This window comes from Anser brachyrhynchus, assembly GCF_964034855.1.
Source record: "Anser brachyrhynchus genome assembly, chromosome: 21".
In the NCBI taxonomy this organism is placed as follows: domain Eukaryota; kingdom Metazoa; phylum Chordata; class Aves; order Anseriformes; family Anatidae; genus Anser; species Anser brachyrhynchus.
This window is the reverse complement of record NC_137714.1, coordinates 7,976,863-7,995,608: the sequence shown is the minus strand read 5'-3', so window position 1 is coordinate 7,995,608 and position 18,746 is coordinate 7,976,863. Positions and strand designations below refer to the sequence as shown.

The following is an 18,746-nucleotide window of genomic DNA, read 5'->3' as shown; positions in this document are numbered from 1 at the left end:
TCATCATCAGTTTTTTTTTTTTTTTTGTCCTATCCTCTTCTTCAGACCACTTATCTCTCCCCCCTCCTCTCTCCCAGCACCATCGCAGCCTTCCCCTGATCTGCCCCTTTAAGAAAAATCAGCCCTGGCGGCTCCTAGCCCTCCGCACACTGACCCTACACACTGGACAATATTTAAGGACCAAGGTGCCATCCTATAAAGAGGTGATTATCGTTATTATTCTTCTTATTACTGCTACTATTACTAAATAGCAATGCCGTAGAGAGTTTGTTAACGGATGTCATCCTGTAACCGTACATGTTTTAGACGCGCTTTTATTTTTAACCTGAAAAAAAAAAATAGATTTATCTGCGGTAACTTTTCGATCGCTTTCTTTATTTTCTTCCTTTTTTTTTTTTTTTACCCTCCTTCTCCGCCTCGCCCCCTCGGGCTCGGGGTGGTTGGGGGGGGGGTGGTCGCGTAACTTCGAGCTACCAGTTTGCGCTTTGTGTGCTGCCGGCGTTGCTCGCTTTTGTACCGCGATCGTTCTGCTCCGCACCGGCGCTAGCGGAGCCCCCGCCGCCGCCGCCCCCGCTCCTCTGGCTCGCGACCCCTCGGACCCAAACCTCCGACCCCGCGGGACCCCCCCCGGGCCCCTCGCGGAGCGGGCTCAGCACCCGCGGGCAGGGCTCAGCACCCGCCGGGCGGCCGCCGCCGTCCGTGCCCGCGTCCCCCGGGGCCGAGGCGCGGAGCGGGGCGCGGAGGGTCCCGGCCCCGCGCAGCCCCCGCGCAGCCCCCATTTCTTGTGCGTTTCAGGTGCGAGGCAGCGCGGCCGGGCAGCGCTCCCGAGGGACAGGCGGCCGCCTCGCTGGGGGAAGCCGAGAGCCGCGCAGACAGCCGAGAAAAGGGGGGTGAGGAAAAAAATATATATATTAAATAATAATAATAGTAATAATAAAATCAAGCGATGCCGGCGAGACCCGCAGGACCTGCCCGTCATCCCCGGAAGCGAAGGTAGAGAGAGACCAGGCAGCCCCTCTTTGAAGAAAGGAGCGAAGTGTAAATAGCCCGATGATTGATGTGCTGTCTTTGACTGCGGAGAAAGCACTATTTTAATTCAAGTGGCCAGGTCAGATGGTCACGGAAGAAGGTTGAAAGGTAGGATTTAATGAGATTAATATGGAGAGAGGGAGCGAGAGAAAGCGCGCGCCTTCATAAACATTCAATAAAATAATCGGGTTAGGGCGAGCGCTCGGATCTGCGCTCGAGGTGCTAACCCATACCGGGACCCGGCGAGCAGAAAAATCAGGAGCCCTCTCCCCGAAGGGCATTGCAAAAACAAAGCCAAACTTCTGTGGGTGCGTCAGGTCTCTGCTGGAAGCCATTCTGCCAGCTGCACTTTTGCCCTGCAGGTGGAACTGGGGAGGGGGGGAATATTCTCGCTAATTACCGGTTTTCCCCTCCTCAATAAAGTCTTTAATTGCAAATGGGAGTAGGGCCCTTTCAGATGCTACCTAGGAGCCGGCGTTAAAGGGAAGGGTGGTGGAGCAGGAGTCCAAATAAAATAAATACGTTTGAAGGGAGCTCGCAGCCACGTGTCGCCTAAAATGTTGAAATGGTGCCTGCGAATTCCTTCCTCGGGAACGCGCACAGGTAGCCGCTTCACGGCGTGCCGGGGACCCCGAGGTTGGAAAAACAAGCTCTCCCGAGCTCCTCGGGTGAAACAGGAGCCCTAATGTTTCCAGCGCATTGAAATATTTCTCCCAACGACCTTGGACGCTGGCTGCCTCCCCTATCCCTCCAACGAGCTGCTAATGGGACAGGCACATTTCAGTTTTAAAACCCCGTCCCGGTTTTTCCCTTCCCATTAGCCCCGCGGTTTTGTCGCGGGAGCCGCCGGTCGCTCCCCGGAGCCGAGCAAAAGCCGCGAAGCCGGCAAGGAGGAGAGGGAAGGCCAGGAGAGAAAAAGGGAAGGACAGGGGAGGAAAGGACACCCGGGGCCGCCGGCAGCCCCCGGCCGGGCCGCGCTCAGGTGCGGGCTTTGCGCGTCCCTGCGCGCCGGGGGACGAAGGGCCCGGAGCTCTGCACGGGGAGAGGCGGGCACGGGGCTCGCCCGCAGCCCCCCGGTTCGGTTTTGGGGCCAAAAGCCGCCGCAGCCCCTGCGCCCGGACCCCCCCGGCCCAGAGCTGGGCGAGAAATAAGCTCGCAGTTAGCGGGGCCGCTCGCAGATACTGGAAGAGACGCAAAATGGGTTCGGGGGGGTGCGCGGTGTGTGTGCGCCGAGGGGGAGTTTCCCTCCCCGGTTCCTTGGGGCTTCTGCAAACGAAGCCAACGAGAAGGGATCGAAAAGCGGCCGGCCGAGGCGGCGGCAGCCCGGCCGAGCTGGGGCTGCCCTCGGCGCTCAGCTTTCTTTCTCTTTGCCGTTTCTCGCTCGCCCCGGCCGCGTTTCTCACGGGCCGCCGAGAATCGCTCGGCGGCAGGAGCGGGGCTCCCGCGGAGGCTGCACCGCTTGTGGCGGGCCGGGAGGCAGTTAGGTAAAATTAATAAAAATAAATTTAAAAAAAAGGAAACTCCCAAAGGGGAACGAATGGCCAAGCCCCAGCGTCGGGGTGCGCGGGGACAGCCCCGAGGCGAGCAGCGCGTCCCGCCCGGCACCGAGCACCACGGGCAGGGGGCTGCAGCTCCCCCGGGCCGGAGCAGGGTCCCGCTCCGCAAACCTCGTTTTAAGCCAAAAACTCGCCAGAACCTGGTTCTTAGCCAGGGCAGCGATCCGGGGAGGCTCCCGGAGCCAGCGGGCGCCCGAGCCGCGGCCGCCGGGACGAGCGCTCCCCGGGGCGACCGGGGGCACGGCCCTGGCCCCGGGCTCGGAGCCCCGCGCCCGGCCGAGCCCCGGAGCGGGGAGGGCAGCTGGGGGCCAGGAAAAAACCCGCAGCCTTTCCCCCAGCCACCCTCGGCTCCCGGCGGCGCATCCTGCCGCCCGGCAGGACGAGCATCCCGCGGCTGCTACCCGGTTTTTACAGTTTGCACCTGTTTGAGCGCCTATCGCTGCCGCGGGGAACGGGGAATTCATTAGCGGGGAGGGAGGGAGAGGGGCCGGGGAGCTCCTGGGCTCCCCTGGGTCAGCCCAGGTGGCCGCCGGGGAGCCGGGGGCCCCTGCCCGGCTTGCAGGGAAGCGGTGGCCAAGGAGCCCCCAGCCCCCCCCAGAAGCCGGCTGGAGGGGGGAAAAAAAGGCTCCCCCACGGCGGTGGCCGCTCCGCCACAATTGTTTCGCCCTCCGCGGCCCCGAGCGGCGGGGGGACGGGGCCGGGGAGCCCCCGCGGCCGGGCACGGCGCAGCCCCGGCGGGGGGCACGGGCGAGGCGGCGGCAGCGAGCGGCGCCTGTTAAGAGTTTATATAATCCGCCCTCGCTCCTGTTTGCACCTTCATCTCTGCTTCCTCGCCCAGCTAATATACATTTCAACACACAAACTCCGTGGCGTGCCACATGCATTTCAACGGGGATTCACCGCGAGCCTTTAAAGGGGGGGGGGAAGGGGGGGGCGCTGGAGCGGCTGTAATTTACGGGTGGCTTGCCTGGCATTTTCACTACAAAGCCCCGCGTTCCCAGGTATTTTATGAAGGCAGCCTGGAAAATACGCTCCAGGTGAAGCTTTGCGCGCAAGCCTCCCCCGATCGCTGTTGTTCCCGAGCAGCTGTAACGCTCCCGTATCGCTCCTCCGGGCCCCGGGCGGGGGGCGAGCGGCGGGGCTGCGCCTGCCCCGGCAGCGCGGAGAAGGGCGCTGCGCGGCCGCCCTGCCCCGGCGGGTTTAGGCGCTAAAGAAGATTAAAATGGTTGAGACGGTCCGGCTTGGCCGGGAGCTGCCGCACACGCAGAGTAACCCCCTTTCCCGTCCCAGGGATTTTCGCATAAATTGCTCGTTGTTTTCTGCGCGGCGTCGCGAGGAGATCAGAGCGAGAATTAATACTGGAAACTGCGCAAGAGCCCCGTGGCATACGACGGGGCTGCTCTCCCTTAGGGTCAGCGAGCCCCGGCCGGATTAGGCGCTAAGAATGTCACACGCTTCCCTAGAGATTTTCCCTTCCTAATCTGCCATTAATAAGCGGAGGAAGCGCACACAACAACCGCATTGTAATTAGGGGCCGCCTGAAATCCACGCAATCAGAGGGGCAGCTTGCCTTTCATCCCCGCCGGTGCCAAGGAATTTCAACACCTTTCGGCCGCGGCTTCCAGCCCCGGCTCCCTGCGTGCAGCAGGCGCAAGGGGGCGGTTAAGGACAGCCCTGCGCGCCCGGGCCACCGCTCGCCTGCCCGCGGGGTCACCGGCCCCGAGCATCCCTCGCCCTGCCCCGGGCAGAGGCCGGAGCCTGGCGGGCCCTCGCCGCCGGCAGCCCCGAAGGAGGCAGCCGACGTGCCCACACCTCGGGCTGTTTTATTTATTTATTTTTTTTTACTTTATTAACCCCAACACCTTCGGGAACGTCCAGGAGGAACGTGGCCGGGAAAGGCAGAAATGCCTGCGTTTTGCGCAGAGCGTTTTAACCACCTTAGTGATTCTCCTAGCGAATAAATTAGGGGGGTGGGGGTGGAAGATTAATATAAAAATGCAAAACCCCTGTGTGCGTGTTACTCTCCCGAAGCTCACTTTCCTGATACATAAGCTGCGCTGAAATCAGCCCGCGCATCGAAATACATTTATCAGACTTTCTCTTATTTCCAGAAGAAAACACTGGCTCCTCTGGCCATGAAAATATACCGTGTAAATTGCCATTTAGGATTTTTCAAAAAACACGTCCAGCTATAAGAATTCCTTCGAATTCGTTACACTCCACTGTGCAAGGCTACGCGCTGCGGGTCCGGGGAAAGGTAAAAATGCATGCCCTAAAATAAGAAGTCGTAAAAAGAAAAGCAACATTTACATTTGAATATCTAACTTGAACAGTATTATAATTACCATCGTAAAAGATCGCGCACTGTTGTCTTTAAAACGTCAGCCTATGAACAGAAATACTTTTTGGAGGATGTAAACACAGCAGTTTTAATCATGACGGTCTCTTGGAATAAAGAGAAATTAAGGAGTTATAGCAATTTTTTTAGACGTTGGATCAAAATATTTTTGCCCGGAGAATGCTTGCCAAATGAAAGCAAAATGGAAATGATGGGCGCCGCGATTCAGTAAACAGTTTTGTGATGGAAAGAGCCCAAGCCTGCAGTCTGCGGGGACGGGGGGCCCGGGGGAGTTCTCCTCTCCTGCGGGGGGCGGCCGCGGTGGCACGGGGCAGCCGCGGCCGGGCGAGGGGTTTTCGATCCAACGTTTTTCGACCCAAACGCGTTTTTCCGAGGACACTGACCCGGGCCGTCTCGGCTCGCCGCTGGAAATTCACAGGACTCCCCCCCGCTAAAGGTTAAAGCGAGCCGCAGCATCCCGGAGAGCGGCGGCAGCTCGGATGGGAGCGGGGCGAGACCCCGGCCCGGCACAGCCTCGGGGGCTGGCGACCCCCGGGGGGGAGATCCCTCTAATTCGATTTTAGGGGGGGAGGGAGCGAACCGAAAGCGCTCCCCGTTTCCCTCGCTGTCCTGCCAAGCCCGGCGTGCTCCCGGCTCTGGCACCGGGCGCCCCCTCCCCATTTTCTCCCAGCCCCGACGGAGCCCCCCCTGGGGCTGCCAGCGCAGCCCTGAGCAGGGGAGCCCCGGGGGGATGCGCCCCCCCAGGACCCCCCCCGCGCTGTTTCCGCGCCCGCTTTGCTCGAGCATCCCCCGCTGCCGATGGCTGCAGCGGTGCCGGCCGTGTAATTATTAGCTATTAATTGAGTTCAAGACCTTTTATGGCTATGGGAAATGAGGAGTCCGACCACTAATCCCGAGAAGGGGCTGCGCACAGCCAAGAGCTATGAAAAAGCCATCCAGGGCTGGCTGGGCCCGGCCTGACACAATGCCCCTGGGGGCGGGGGAAGCATTAACGAAAAAAAATTCATTAGGTGAAAATTATAGAAACTTTAAACCGATGGATTTATTTACGAGGTCCCTTCGGGGGCTGACGCTCCAATGCTTGGGGGAGGGGGGGAGAAGGGGTGCGGGAGCCCCCCCGGCGGCAGGGAGGGTGCGCGGGGGTCGCCACCACGGGACCGGCGACCCCCGGGAGCGAAGGAGCGCTGCGGGGCTGGGGGGGTCCTGCCCCGGGTCCCCCCCCCGCTCCGGGGCGCCTTCGCCTTCCCCGCGCCCCCCCGAGCTGCGGGGCTCCCTCCGATGCCGTTTCCATCCAGCCTTATCTTTACACGCTTCCACCTTCCAATTAAACTTCCCCAAATTGCCAAAAGCCTTATTTGCATGCAAGGGACTCCGTTCAAAGATGCTAACGCATTGTCTCCTCTCAGAACTTAACATTTCTCTCTTCAGTTCCCACTTGAAAGAAGTTTTAGAACAGTATTCAAAGACTGTCCAAACGAACAAAACCTTCCCCTTTGCTCGGGAGAGAAATCCGGTGTATTCAATAAGAGGGCATATTCTCAGAAGTTCGTAGATTTTGTTTTAAAGGCTGTATTGTTCGTGCCTTTTCCCTGCAAACTTTTTTTTCCCCTCAGAACACGACTCACATGCCTGCAAAAGATTATTAAAATAAGACATCATAGAGCTTTTTCTTTTTGCACTGTTTAGAATTACTTTTCTGGAAGAGCTTTGCAAGCATACCCCCCCAAGTCATAATTAAGAACACTTTTTTTTTTCACTAGCAAACAGGAAAAGTAAAAAAAAAATCAACCCCTTTTCCAAATGCTCCTATTTCTTTAAGCACTAACAGAGTTCAGCGCCTCAGCGATGCTTTATCTGTCACAAATCCACCTGGAAACATCCCGGGTGCCGAGGAGGTGTCGCTCGTCTCCATCGGAGCGAATTAAAGCGGTGAGACACCCACACCCGGCAAAGCCTCGAGCACCTCTGCGAGCGTAAAATAAACGCCGACTACAATTGCTAATGAGTTTTCGAAAGCTTTTTTTAAAAAAAAGCAACAGGATCGCTTCCTTCAGCCCCACACTTTTCCCTTTAACCTTAAAAGAAGACGATCACGAGCCGGGGACGCAGAGCTCCCCCCGGCAACACGCAGAGCGCAGCGAGCCGGGCACCCCCTCCATGCCCAGCTCCTGATAAAGGCGCACAAAGGGCGCAAACGGGGACCCGACGGGACGCCACCGTATTTTACTCATTTAACACAAAGCAGCTTTTAAAAGACAGCTTTAAAAACGCGGTTCAGAGCATGGCTCGAGGGCTGGGGGCAGAGGAAGGGAACTGACGGGGTGCGAGGTGAACTCGCGGCGATGCTGCCTTCAGCAGCCCCGCGGGACCCCGCCGAGCATCCGCGCCCCAGCAGGGCCCGTCCCTGCCCCTTGTCCCCATCCTCACCCCAGAGCATAACCCAGCTCCCGGGGAGCCCCCCCGGCTTTTCTCTCCGGCCCTACAAGCGGTGCCAGCCCCCCCATGAAATAACGTCAGGGCGCACAAAGAGCTCCTGTCCTCGGTTGGTAGATCGCAGCCTGAGCGGGGAACTATCGTACAGCACCCTCTGCATTACCGGTGTCACCTCCACACACCCCGGCCCACGGGAAAGCCACACCAGGACCAAAAATAAGTTTTCCGAGCCATAGGGAACCAGGGGTTCATTTAGATTTACAAATTAATGAAGGCTTACTGTAGAAACCAACCGTAAGAACATGTGTTAAAACGCAACAGAAAGAATTTCATCGATTTCCATGAGAGGTGGATTGCATCCAGGAAGAATGAGTCAACCTCATTCCTCGAGCAAAACTCACTGACGAGAACTGCACCAGGCATGAATTTGGATGGCTTTGTTCCCCCCCCATTTCATGTAACATCCAGCTAATCATCTTCAGTGGTGTTCTGGGGTAGGCAGAGCTGGATGGGAGTTCTTAAAACTGCTTTTCATCATGGGAAAACAATGATTCAGCAACCGCCATCGTTTCCCAGCACCACATCAGGTACGAGCAATCGCTCAGCCTAACAGAAGCACACAAGACATGTCCCAATGCAGGAGAGGGCAGCTCCGTGGCTGGGGCACAGGGAGGAAGGAACAGAGGGTCTTCCACATAGTGCAGAAACACCCATGTTCCTGACAGTCTTAATTCCTTCTCCTTCATCCATACTTACTGCCAACCATCACAAGATTTTGGTTTAATCACCCTGGAGGAGATAATTATTGAAGCCACTAAAGTGTCTCCTAACCAGCTCTATTCTTACACTACGGAGGGAGACAATCCATTTCAGAGGAAAAAGCAGCATGTTCGAGTAATTGATAGAGAAATCCTTCTCCAATCACACATGTACATTCACTGCGGTAACAGTGTTTTGTTTTACAGGTGGAAGAAAAATCTGCTTCTTGCTCCAAGGGATATGGGTGGGTTGAAGTCTCAGTCAGTGATGGGAGTGATCAAGTGGCAATGCAGACTGAAGATCTACAACGAAGACCACTAGGCTTTTCAGCCTTTCTGGTTTTTATTCCACAAATTGTCTGTGTGAGAACTTGTGGCAATCCAGCAGCAGACAAAAGGAGTTCAGCGCTTTTGTTGCTGGAGCAGCAAGGCACACAGCTAGCAACAAACTCATTGACAAATAGTTTAAAAAACCGCAAGCTCCATTTTTTTAAAAAGTTGTTAGAAAATGAAATGCAAAAATATACAAAATATTTAATGGTTTCTATGAATATATAGAAGTGTCCCTGTACCTTATGACTGCTATTTTCCAGCCAGCTTTCCAACAAGTGCAGTCTCTGCACTTCTGTATCTACAATTGTACCATTTATAAGCCAGTAGCCCACCTTGCCCATATGCTTGTTCCTCCAGTGACTCATATTCCATTGGGTTTATTCCTGTGAAGACTTGTGTTAAAACAGAGGAAAGAGCAGAACCTTTGGGGCAGGAACACTACATTTTGGAAAACACCAGACACTATTCCCTGTCAAAAAACCAAAAGCACTGATTTAAATCCTGTGTAGGAGAAAAGCTTTTACAACTGGTACAGCATTAAAAGTAAAAATTATTTCAATACCCAGGTCAAAGAAAACCTTGCTGAATAGTAGTGTTTACTCAATACCTAAAATAGTCTTTCTAGAGGAATACACTCAGGGAGGAAACAAACTCATAAATTACCCAGCCAAGGCATGGTAGATTAACTTTACTTTCATGCTATTGATCCAAAACCCCTCCAATCAAACTTCCCTGAAAAAGCTTACCACACTGCTTGCTGGCAGCATTTGCTGAATTCAAGAAGAAATTAAGCACCTATCACTTTGTCTCCAAGCAGAAGCTCCCAAGCAGCACACTGCAAGCAAAGCCACATACCTGGTTGCATGCTGCAGGCTCCTAGGTTCTGCAGGGCAATTTCTTCCCCACCTTCTTAATTAAAGGCAGCAAGCAACTTGCTGCCCAGTAGCTTAAGCTGCCACAGCTCACCACCCCAGACACCAGCTGTGCAGTCTGGGATGTGCAAGGGGTGCACATTCAAGCCCCTCACTTTGCAGGCACTGGGATTTTAGTTTTAGCACATATTGAACCACTACAAAACATCTGCATTGGCAGAGTCCTCCAGGTACAACTGTACCTGAATAACAAGACCTTCAAAAATCAAGCATCTCCAGCACTATCCACACAATGAGGTTAGTATTTAGTTACCCTCTTAATATCAATTGAAAGAAAAAAATATTGTTCTCAGGACAAGTTCCAACCCTACATCACTTTTATACACCAAAAAAAGGAAAAAAGAGCAATCTAAGATGCTTGAAAACAAGCAAGGCAGTGTGCACCCAGAGCCCATGTTCCTAAACAACTGACCAGAGCCACTGCCTGGCACAAGGCACCTGCTGCCAGCCCCCTGCCCTTCTCCCTTGTACCACGTCACCTCCTGTGTCAGGCACTTCACAGGGAGCAGAACCCAAATTCGGCCCTGGCAGAAAGGCAGAGCCGCTCCTGAGGTCTGCCATGGGAAGGGTGTTCAACAGGGAAAGTGCTGCAAAACCAAAGACCCGAATGCAGTGTTTAAACATTTCCAAGGCAGAAAGCATCCTGGCCACTCTCATTTTCCCCTGGTATCAAGGCCCATTGCCTTCACCCTTCTACTGTGGGAGTCCCACGCACCGCTTTGCCCTGGCTGGTCAGCAGATTAAGCCTGCAAGTGGAGGCAGAACTCTTCTGTCTTCTGGAGACTGTCACCACTAACAGAAGGAAATACCGCATGACAAAGTTCCCTCAGATGTACAAGGTGTTTCTGATATAAAAGCAGCACAGTGAGCTGCAAGCCCAAATACATCCAGGAGAAAAGGACCTTTCTGCAGGCCTTTCTTCTGGAAGCTCGTTTCATTCATCTGCTGCACGTGAGTTGCTCACTCTGCTGGCTGGAAGAGCCTCTAATGAAAGAATACAGGAGTGAAATGGTATTGCAGCACATTACTCACACCCTGTATGCACGATGCTCTAAATGAGCTCCAAGTTTTCAGAACAAGTCTTTGGAAGTTGCCATGTAAACAGCAAATAGCCAGCAGAGCAGGCCAGCACACTGCAGCAAAACAAACGCATACTCCAGCAACACAAATATTCTGCTTTCAAGTCCTGAAGTCAGCATTGGATGTTACCCAGGGTGTTCTCAAAATCTGGAGCCCCCACAGAGCAGCCCTGCACAATGCTGCTGTTAGAGGAAAGCTTCTGTATTTCTCAGCTGTTAGCTACAACCTCACCACAGTACCAGTAATATTGTTCCTGATATATACCTCAAGACTGTCTCTCATTTTCACTTCAGATTGCTTCAGTACCCTGGAACAGATGTGTCATGAGCTGCTTGACTACCATTCAGCTGCAGTTTTGTTCCTTCCATATAAATGAGATGGGGAAATAGTTTCATTTCTCTGAAGTGTAAAGTTAAATAGAGTGAACTGAAGTTTCTTTAAAAATAATGGAGTGAGATCACCCATACAATGATTTTAAATGACTCAAATAAGAGCATTACTTAAGTTTAGCACATACATCCTGAGGAACAGAAGTCTCTCAGTTTCAGCCATTTGGGTGCATTACAAGCAGGAACAGCGCTCTTTCATATGGAGTAATAATTTTATAGGAAATGTTCCCAACAGCTTTTTAGCTCCACTTTTAAGCAACCCAGAGTGAGAATCAATTAAAGAACACAAAAGGATTTGACATTTTCAATGGAATTTGAGTCTTAATTACTTTGTCATAAAGCTCAGCCAAATTAACCATTTAGGCAGGGAAGTATTTTATTCCCAAGTATACTGACCACTAAATTTGGGCTGGCAGGGCACAATAAGGGCATAAAGAGCAACTGAGAAAGTAAAACCAGTGAGGTTATAACAGTAAAAGTGAATGATGTCTGACATCTTCTCAAAGTCAGGAAGAACTGCTGCTCAATTTGAGACCAACACTCAGCTTCATGAAAGCACTGGCCACAAAGCAGGTCAGCATTTCTGCATTGCAATCACCTCAGCTGCACTTCAACCTGTAATTATTACAGCTGGACCTGTTTATCACAGCCTAACTTCTACCAAAAAGGAAAAACTATCCTTTAAATAAAACTAAAGCTTCGCATCTTAATATAAATCATAGAAAATAGGATTTATATCCTCAGTGATGTCATTCACCTAGGCACCGCTGCTTTGCCAAGCAAACCACACTTCAGTGTGTTTTCCCCTATTAAGCAAACAATCTTCACATTAGTTCATATGCATTTTCCCATCTCTCAAGTTATTAGAGATTCATATTCCTGACCCTTTCACCATTTAGCCATTTTCTCACTTTCCATACAAGCTTATATTGCCCAGTGAAATTCTGGTTGCTTCTATATTAGTGATATATCAAACTTTGTCCCACCTGTGGTCCAAACCTGGGAAATGCTCAGAAAACCACTTCAGACACAAGAGCTTTCACAAACCCACAGAAGCACAAGATGGTCCATCAAAGAATAACAAACCCAGAATACATCATCCAAGAACAGAATCCCAACTCACAGAGCATCCTATTCAATAGGCAAAACCAACATTTTTGTCATCAAAGTGGCAGCATTTAAGCAAAAAAATTAGATCACAATAAAAGAATTTTATTCTGGAAGGATGAGAAAAATGTTAAACATTTTTTTATGTGAGAAACAGAGATACAGAGCTTGTTTGAAAGTTGAAAGTCTCTCATGCCCCAATCTATAAATAAAGCTAGTTGGGCTTTTCTTTTGTACTAAATTTAAAGGAAAGCCTTTTCCATGGAGAGTTTTCTTTAAAACAAACTATGCCCCAGAAAGAATTTAATGATGGTGTTTCCAACAAGCAGCATGAATGAATTAAACAATAAATGCAGTAAGAAAGCAGCTGTATTTTTCTTTAATAGAAGCAGATGAATTTGTAGTTCAAACATGGCTGCGTTCTCAGAGAGAAAAGGACAATTCCTGGCTGGTCTCACCCAGATAATAACAACGTTTTCCTTTCACCCTGTACCAGGACCTTGGCTCAGGCACAAGTTGCCCTCTAGCATCACAAAAAGCTTCAATGTTCACTCTATTGACCATCAAGGAATCCCACGTTTCGTTGCACAGAGTACCACATTACTCAGCTCCCTTCTGCACATCACCCCCAGGCTACACAAGGGAATGGGAGGAGAGATGCTTGGCCCTCCCCAGTAGTCAAGCCAGGGCCACCATCACCATACAGCAACCAGAGACCGAACACTTGGCTTTGTTTATCTTCCACCTTTGCAGATAAGCCTCCAGGCCTTCTGCAATTACTCAGTTCAGAAATCCCTAAGCCTCACAGCATCCTGCCAGCAGCCAGAGGTGCACAAGCTCCAGAGTAACCAGTTCAGATGAACACTAGCAACTCTCCAGCAATTATTCTGAGCATATATGCAATACTAAGATCATAACAGGCTCAGCACATTCAGAGGCACCACAGGAGACTCTGCTGCAGTTTTAAACAGGTGTTTTCACTAATTAGCCCAGCAACACTTATCAATTATACTCATTTCATGTTTCAAACAGATACCATCACCCTAACCACCTGGCCAAAGCCAGAACTCTGAATTGTTGAATATACACCATGCTTCACCCCAGAAGCAACAGCTTTCAATTGGGGCAGATAACAGAAGCTCCTGCAGTACTTCTCGCTTTCCAAATCACTTTATCTTAATTCTGAAGTTCTACTTGCTCCTGCTTTTACTTTGCTTTCAGCCTTTACTTTGCATGCTCTAGGTTTTTAGAAAGAAAACTGCTACTTACAAGGTCTGCATCTGCTGCTTTCTTCTCCCACTGCAGTGAAGAGACTTCTCTCGTTGCATGGGAACTGGGCACCCGCACCAACAACATTGGAGCCCAGCAAACCTGTAAGAAATGTTTCTCATCAGACTAAAGCAGTTTCTTTCCTTGCAGTAGGGTAGCTTCCCCTCCAAATCCCATTGCAGCTTCATCTATGTTGTAGAAGAGTAGGGACTCTAAAGACCCATTTGGAAGCTTTTTTTTTTTTTATTATTTTTAAAACACAGTAAGAAGGTTACAAATATTGCAGAGGTTCCCGCTAGAACTGCAGGCTGCCCAGCCCTTTGCTGACATGCACCACCCATGAGCAGTGTTTTCAGCATAGGCTTTACTGATCCATACACAAAACAGATGGACAAAGAAAGAACGTAAAACAGCTTGTATTTTGTCATTACGGCTTTGATTCTCTTTCTTATAATTGCAAGTGAGCTTTCAGTTAACTACCTCCAAGTAGATGAAGAGCATACAGACCTCAAAGAAGGCAAAATCTCCTTGCTGAAGCCTCAAACATCAGGACTCCAGAGACAGCTAAACCCTTCTCCAACAGCAGAGTGACCCTTCTGGGAAGTAGTTCAGCCCTGCCTATATAGAATTAGTCGATTTGCCACAGGTACTCCAATTAGGGTGAGTGGAGCTAGGTGGACTTCATTAAATTCATCAGGTTTTGGGCTGGGCCTTGCCCTCCTTGCAGCTGGCCAGGGGGAGCCCTCCGCAGAGCAATGGGGCCGCTCCTGTGCTGCGGGAGCAGCGAGCACACGTTGCACCTGAAACGGCAGCTCTGCACCTGTAGTGCATTTCTGTGTGGATTTGTCTGTGACTGAGAGGGATGAGACGAATCTGCTGCAATAAATACGTTTTCCAAGCATCCTGCTTAAGCAGATGGATTCCTACTGCATGTCAGAAAGAAAAGGGGATTTACGGTATTACAAAGGGAGACACAAGCAGTTCAGCTCACCTAGCCAGAAGAGCAAGCAATTAGTGAATTCTAGGTGGGCGGTCAATAGTTCGCTGACGTGTGAAGCTCAGCGTGTGGCACCCATGGAAGCCCCCTGTGCACTTTGTGTGCTGGTGGTTACTTGGAAAAGGCCACAAGAGCAGCACCGGTGGCTGTGTCCCACACCAGGCAGAGCTCATCCCCTAGCCGAGTTCACTGACAGGCAACCCAAAGGGTCTTCTTTCAATACTCGTGACATTTCCAATGCTCGGATTCTTTTATTTGCAGTAACCGTATGTTTCATAAGTATAAAGAGTGAATTTCCTCCTACATACTGTGGAAATACATAAAACACAACTCAATGTCATTTCACCTGCTGATATTTCTATTTCAAGAAGGGAGCAAGAACACTGCAAAGGAAAAAAGAAAAAAAAAGAGAAAAAAAAAGCCTTTCCCAGCAAATGCTGATGTATAGGATGTGACATAATAGTGCAAAAACTTTTGGCAAAAACAGGGATTTTAAATTGCTTTGCTCTATTTTGCTGTGGTGGGAGTTTTAATGCAGTGCACTTTGCCTAGAACTGACATGAAAGAACAGACAATCATCTAGAATGTGTTACAGGGAAGAACAAAACAATTTTCCAGACAAAAATATATTGAGTTCAGTACGCTGTTCATAGGTTACAGCAAACAGAAGCGCTCGGTGTAATGGATGCTTTGTGGCTACCGGCAAACCTTTCGAGGGCGCACAGGAGGGAGGTGGCGGTGACGGGGTGGCAGGTATGAGCTGCGGCGGGGTGAGAGGGGACAGAACTTTATTTCCTTTTTACAAAACAATTCTGTGGGCTCTGTGTATTTCCCTGGGTCCCGCCAGAGCTCAGCAGACAGCACTGTGCTTTAACACGGGCACAGTCCCCTGCACACCTGCGGCACTGTGCAGAGAACCAGCTCCGGTCCCAGCAGGGACTGCACAGGGGTGCTGCCAGAGGGTCAGCAGCTTGGCAGTGACCTAGGGGCACATGGAGGCTGTGGGCCAGGGAGGGGGCCATCAGACAAATGGCTTTTTTTGAATGGCCACAGCGCCAGCAAAGCGGCGTTGTCTGCTTTATTCGCCACGTGCTGGCACAAAGCACAGGAGCTGGGGTGGTGGTTTGTCCTCCGAGCATCAGCCAGAGTGGAATCTGTTCTACAGAGTTCCCTCTAGAGGTGAGCATTTAGGGACGGTTAAACCACAGCTCTCGGACCCATCAGGGTGAGTGAGCTTTGTGTTCAAGCAGGAGCGATGCTCACAGATGCTCACAGATGCTCGCAGCCTCCTGCACTGCACCTGCTGGGGGGCATCACAAAACGGACTGAGGGCACCTGGCCTGATCCTCCTGCTGTTGTAGCAGGCAAACCTTGGCCATGTCATGCTGAACAAATTCTCCATACACAGCTCAGTGAGTATGTCAGCCCTTGGACTTCTTTACATTAAAAACAAAAAAAGGAAAAGTGTTGATTAAGGGGGAGGAACAGGCGCGCCGCAGCCGGGCCAGATCAAGTTCAGCACCAACGCTGCTGGCACACGACCGACTCAAACAGGCTTCTCACCTGCACGCCTCCATCCCACGCAGTCCCCAGCAAATTGGCCTCTGAGACTGTTTCAAGAGCCACTTGCCACGTGTTAGAGCTTGTGGTTTACTGGCGCTAGGAGGGGTGCAGCTTGTAACGCAGAGCCTGTTGCCCGTGCAGCACTGCAGCAGCCCTGCCTGGCCCTGTGCACGCTGATACTAACACTGCCTCCTTTTACATTCTTCTTGCTCTCTTCCCCTCTCTCTTTCTAATGAAATCTTTCCATATTATTAATGGCTAGGGTGGATCTATAGAGTATGTTCCTTCCAGGATTTTCTTGTTTGCTGTAGTCTTCAAATTTTCCAGTTCATTTCCTATTTTCCTGCTCTAAAACCCCTGCCAAAAAAATCCCTGAAGCACACTTTGGTACTTGAATAGAAAAAAAAATAAATTTATATATACATATAAAAACATTTGAGAACAGACATTTGATCCAGACTCTTGTAAATCAGTAGCAATTTTCCCCTAAAATATGAGTCATTTGCATCAGTGGGTGAAGGTTCCTCCAGGTGAGTTTTTATCTAATTAACTAGGCAGATGCATTCCTATCACTGAAATGGGTAACACTGTATCACATCATTTATGTGAATTTAATTGTCCAAGAGCATTCAGCCAACATGTAAAGACTGGCCTTACGATAGAGCATTTAACCTGGTTCCTTTAGGAACTAAATGATTAGGAATGAAATTAATGAAATGGATTTATGCCCAGATATTCTAAATGACACCAGCTCCTACAGCCAAAGAAGAAACAGGTACCCAAGAAAATGTTCTTCACTCATGGACTGGAATATTAGAAACAAAAGTAGCTATGTAATCCCCCATGGAAAGAATTATTTTGGTTTCATGTAATCCCTCACCAGAAAACCTGGAAATGTTACAAACTGCACTGATATTAGAGCTCAAGCGCACGATGGTGCCAATTGGAACAGGTCAGGAGCTGGGGAATTCCTCAGGACATTCGAGGAGAAAAAAATTCCGAAGTAATTTCATGGATTGTTGTTGTTTTTAATCCCTTCTGTGGCTTCTGAAAGAAAACCCCCACACATCTAGTTGCTCAGACATGGACACTTCTCTGTAAACATAAACTGGAAATAAAAGCAGTTGGACACGAGTCAAACTGGTGGAAGTGCTATTAAATGACTCAGGCAGCCTGATCCCTGAGACCGGTTATTTCTGTGCATAACACTGGCAATTTGGGGCTGAGCTAATTCTGCTTATGGGCGTCATCCTCCGTTCTTTGCTCGAGGGTGCAATAGCAGGTGATGCCAAGGGACCTGACGGTCTGACCCCCCCAACCCACATTTGCTCTGCAGGCACAGAGCTCATGCACAGGATCCCGGGGCTGGGCAGGTCCCGTGCTGCGGGGCTCACGGCAGCCCCTCCCTAGGGACTGAGTTGGGCCAAAGCAGAGGAGAACAGTGCACGCTAGTGCCTGTACGGGAATGTTTCCCTTTAAATATGCTGGGACTCATCCACGTTTCTCAGTCTGTGCACTCAGTATCTGCTCATTTCCTTCCACTGACGAACAACAGGACACAAGATGACCCAGGGGGTTTCCACGGCTGCGTTGGGTGAGACGCCGCCTTCAGCACGGTGCTCGGCTGCACGCATCAGCGTAACATGCAGCAGCCTCGTGGTTCCTGCTCTGCAATTCCAGCTCGGTGTTTGGGGGAAGAGCATCCCCGGTCTCAGCGTGCCTCGAAGCATCACGCTGCACATGAAGGCTCAGATTCAGTTCCACGGGCGTGCATAAAGAGTTTGACTGATTTAGGAACTACCACCAGAGGAATTTCTCAGTAAATGGAGAGGGATAAAAGCCCAGCAGCTCAGAAGCAGGTGAACTTTCTTAAGTCTCTCTCTCTCTCTCCCTCCCTGCTGTTTCTCTTCTTAACCTGAGCTTAAAGTCACTTGCTTTCGTTGTGCAAGATTAGATGGGAAGAATCCAGATCGTGGTGACCTGCCCTAGCAAACCTGCGGCAGTTCTGGAAAGAAAACCTCCAAGGGAGCAAGCTGGCCGCCATCCAGTTACTCTGAGTACGCAGGGATCCCTTCTTATAAAGAAATAATGATCTCACATCAGTAAAAAAAAAAAAAAAATCAGTTTTGACGTAAATTCACGGAATACAGGGGGTTTAAGACAGCAGAGCTGAAATCAGCATCTGGACTATTGTCTTGGATACCTTCAAAGCCGGTGATTTCTCCCTCCAGGGGCACGTGCTTCGAGGAAACCTATATTACTTTGGCTGAAAGACAGTACTTCAGAGAATGTCATCAGACCACCAGCACAGTTTAATAGCTCTGCTGTGTTGTTCTGAGAAATACTATTTTCTGTAGGAATTCGGGAATGACCCATAGAAACAACTTTGGCAGCACATGTATTTCCCTTTGGATTTCTCGAGGTAGCAAAGGATCTGAAGAGCTGAGTGTTTCCAAATCTTCTCAGCTCATCTGCATTACGAGGACTAAGTGGCTCACCAGTGGCTCCTCCGTTAGTCTGAGGCTCTGACACCAGCAGGGCTGCATTTGGTCCAAGATGTCCTGAGAACCGCAGAGAGAGCGATGTTTTTTAACACCATCGAATTCCCCTCTCTGCTCTCGGTGAGCGAGATTCATTGCAAAAACAAGCAGTAAATCCTGCGAGGCTGCGAGAGCGCAGCGCTGAGGGCCAGACAAATTAAGACAGATGTTCTGAACTTTGGGATAGCGAGGATGTGGTTTCGTGCGGCCGGCCATCTGAAGGCTCTCAGCACGTCCTCCCTTCTCAGACACAGGAATGAGGCAGATAATGCAAGGAGACACAATAAATCCAGGAGATGGCTGGGCTGGGTGGGGCTGCCAACCTGCAAGCGGAGCCCCCAGCTCGGCTGGATGCGTGCTGCTCGGTGCACTCCTGCTGCACGGGCCTGAGAAATACAAGG

The 18,746-nt window shown here is 50.8% G+C and overlaps 1 protein-coding gene and 1 long non-coding RNA gene across 3 annotated transcripts in view; one reads left to right on the top strand and one right to left on the bottom strand.

Annotated features, from left to right (window-relative positions):
• The window catches only part of PRDM16 (PR/SET domain 16), a 313,405-nt gene extending 297,365 nt beyond the window's left edge, over positions 1-16,040 (bottom strand). Inside the window, exons 1-2 of one of the 2 annotated variants that reach the window (XM_080564622.1) lie at positions 13,753-16,040; positions 13,246-13,347 (exon numbers count right to left, since the gene is read on the bottom strand). In XM_080564622.1, the coding sequence (XP_080420748.1) occupies positions 13,246-13,332 (87 nt within the window). In that variant the 5' untranslated portion in view covers positions 13,333-13,347; positions 13,753-16,040. The remainder of the gene's footprint in view (positions 1-13,245; positions 13,348-13,752) is intronic. The other variant, XM_080564619.1, reaches the window with a different exon arrangement.
• On the top strand, positions 86-8,690 carry LOC308181391. Its single transcript, XR_013941451.1, has 2 exons — positions 86-203; positions 8,343-8,690. It is a non-coding gene; the product is annotated as an uncharacterized lncRNA (long non-coding RNA).
• Positions 16,041-18,746: the final 2,706 nt, after the last annotated feature.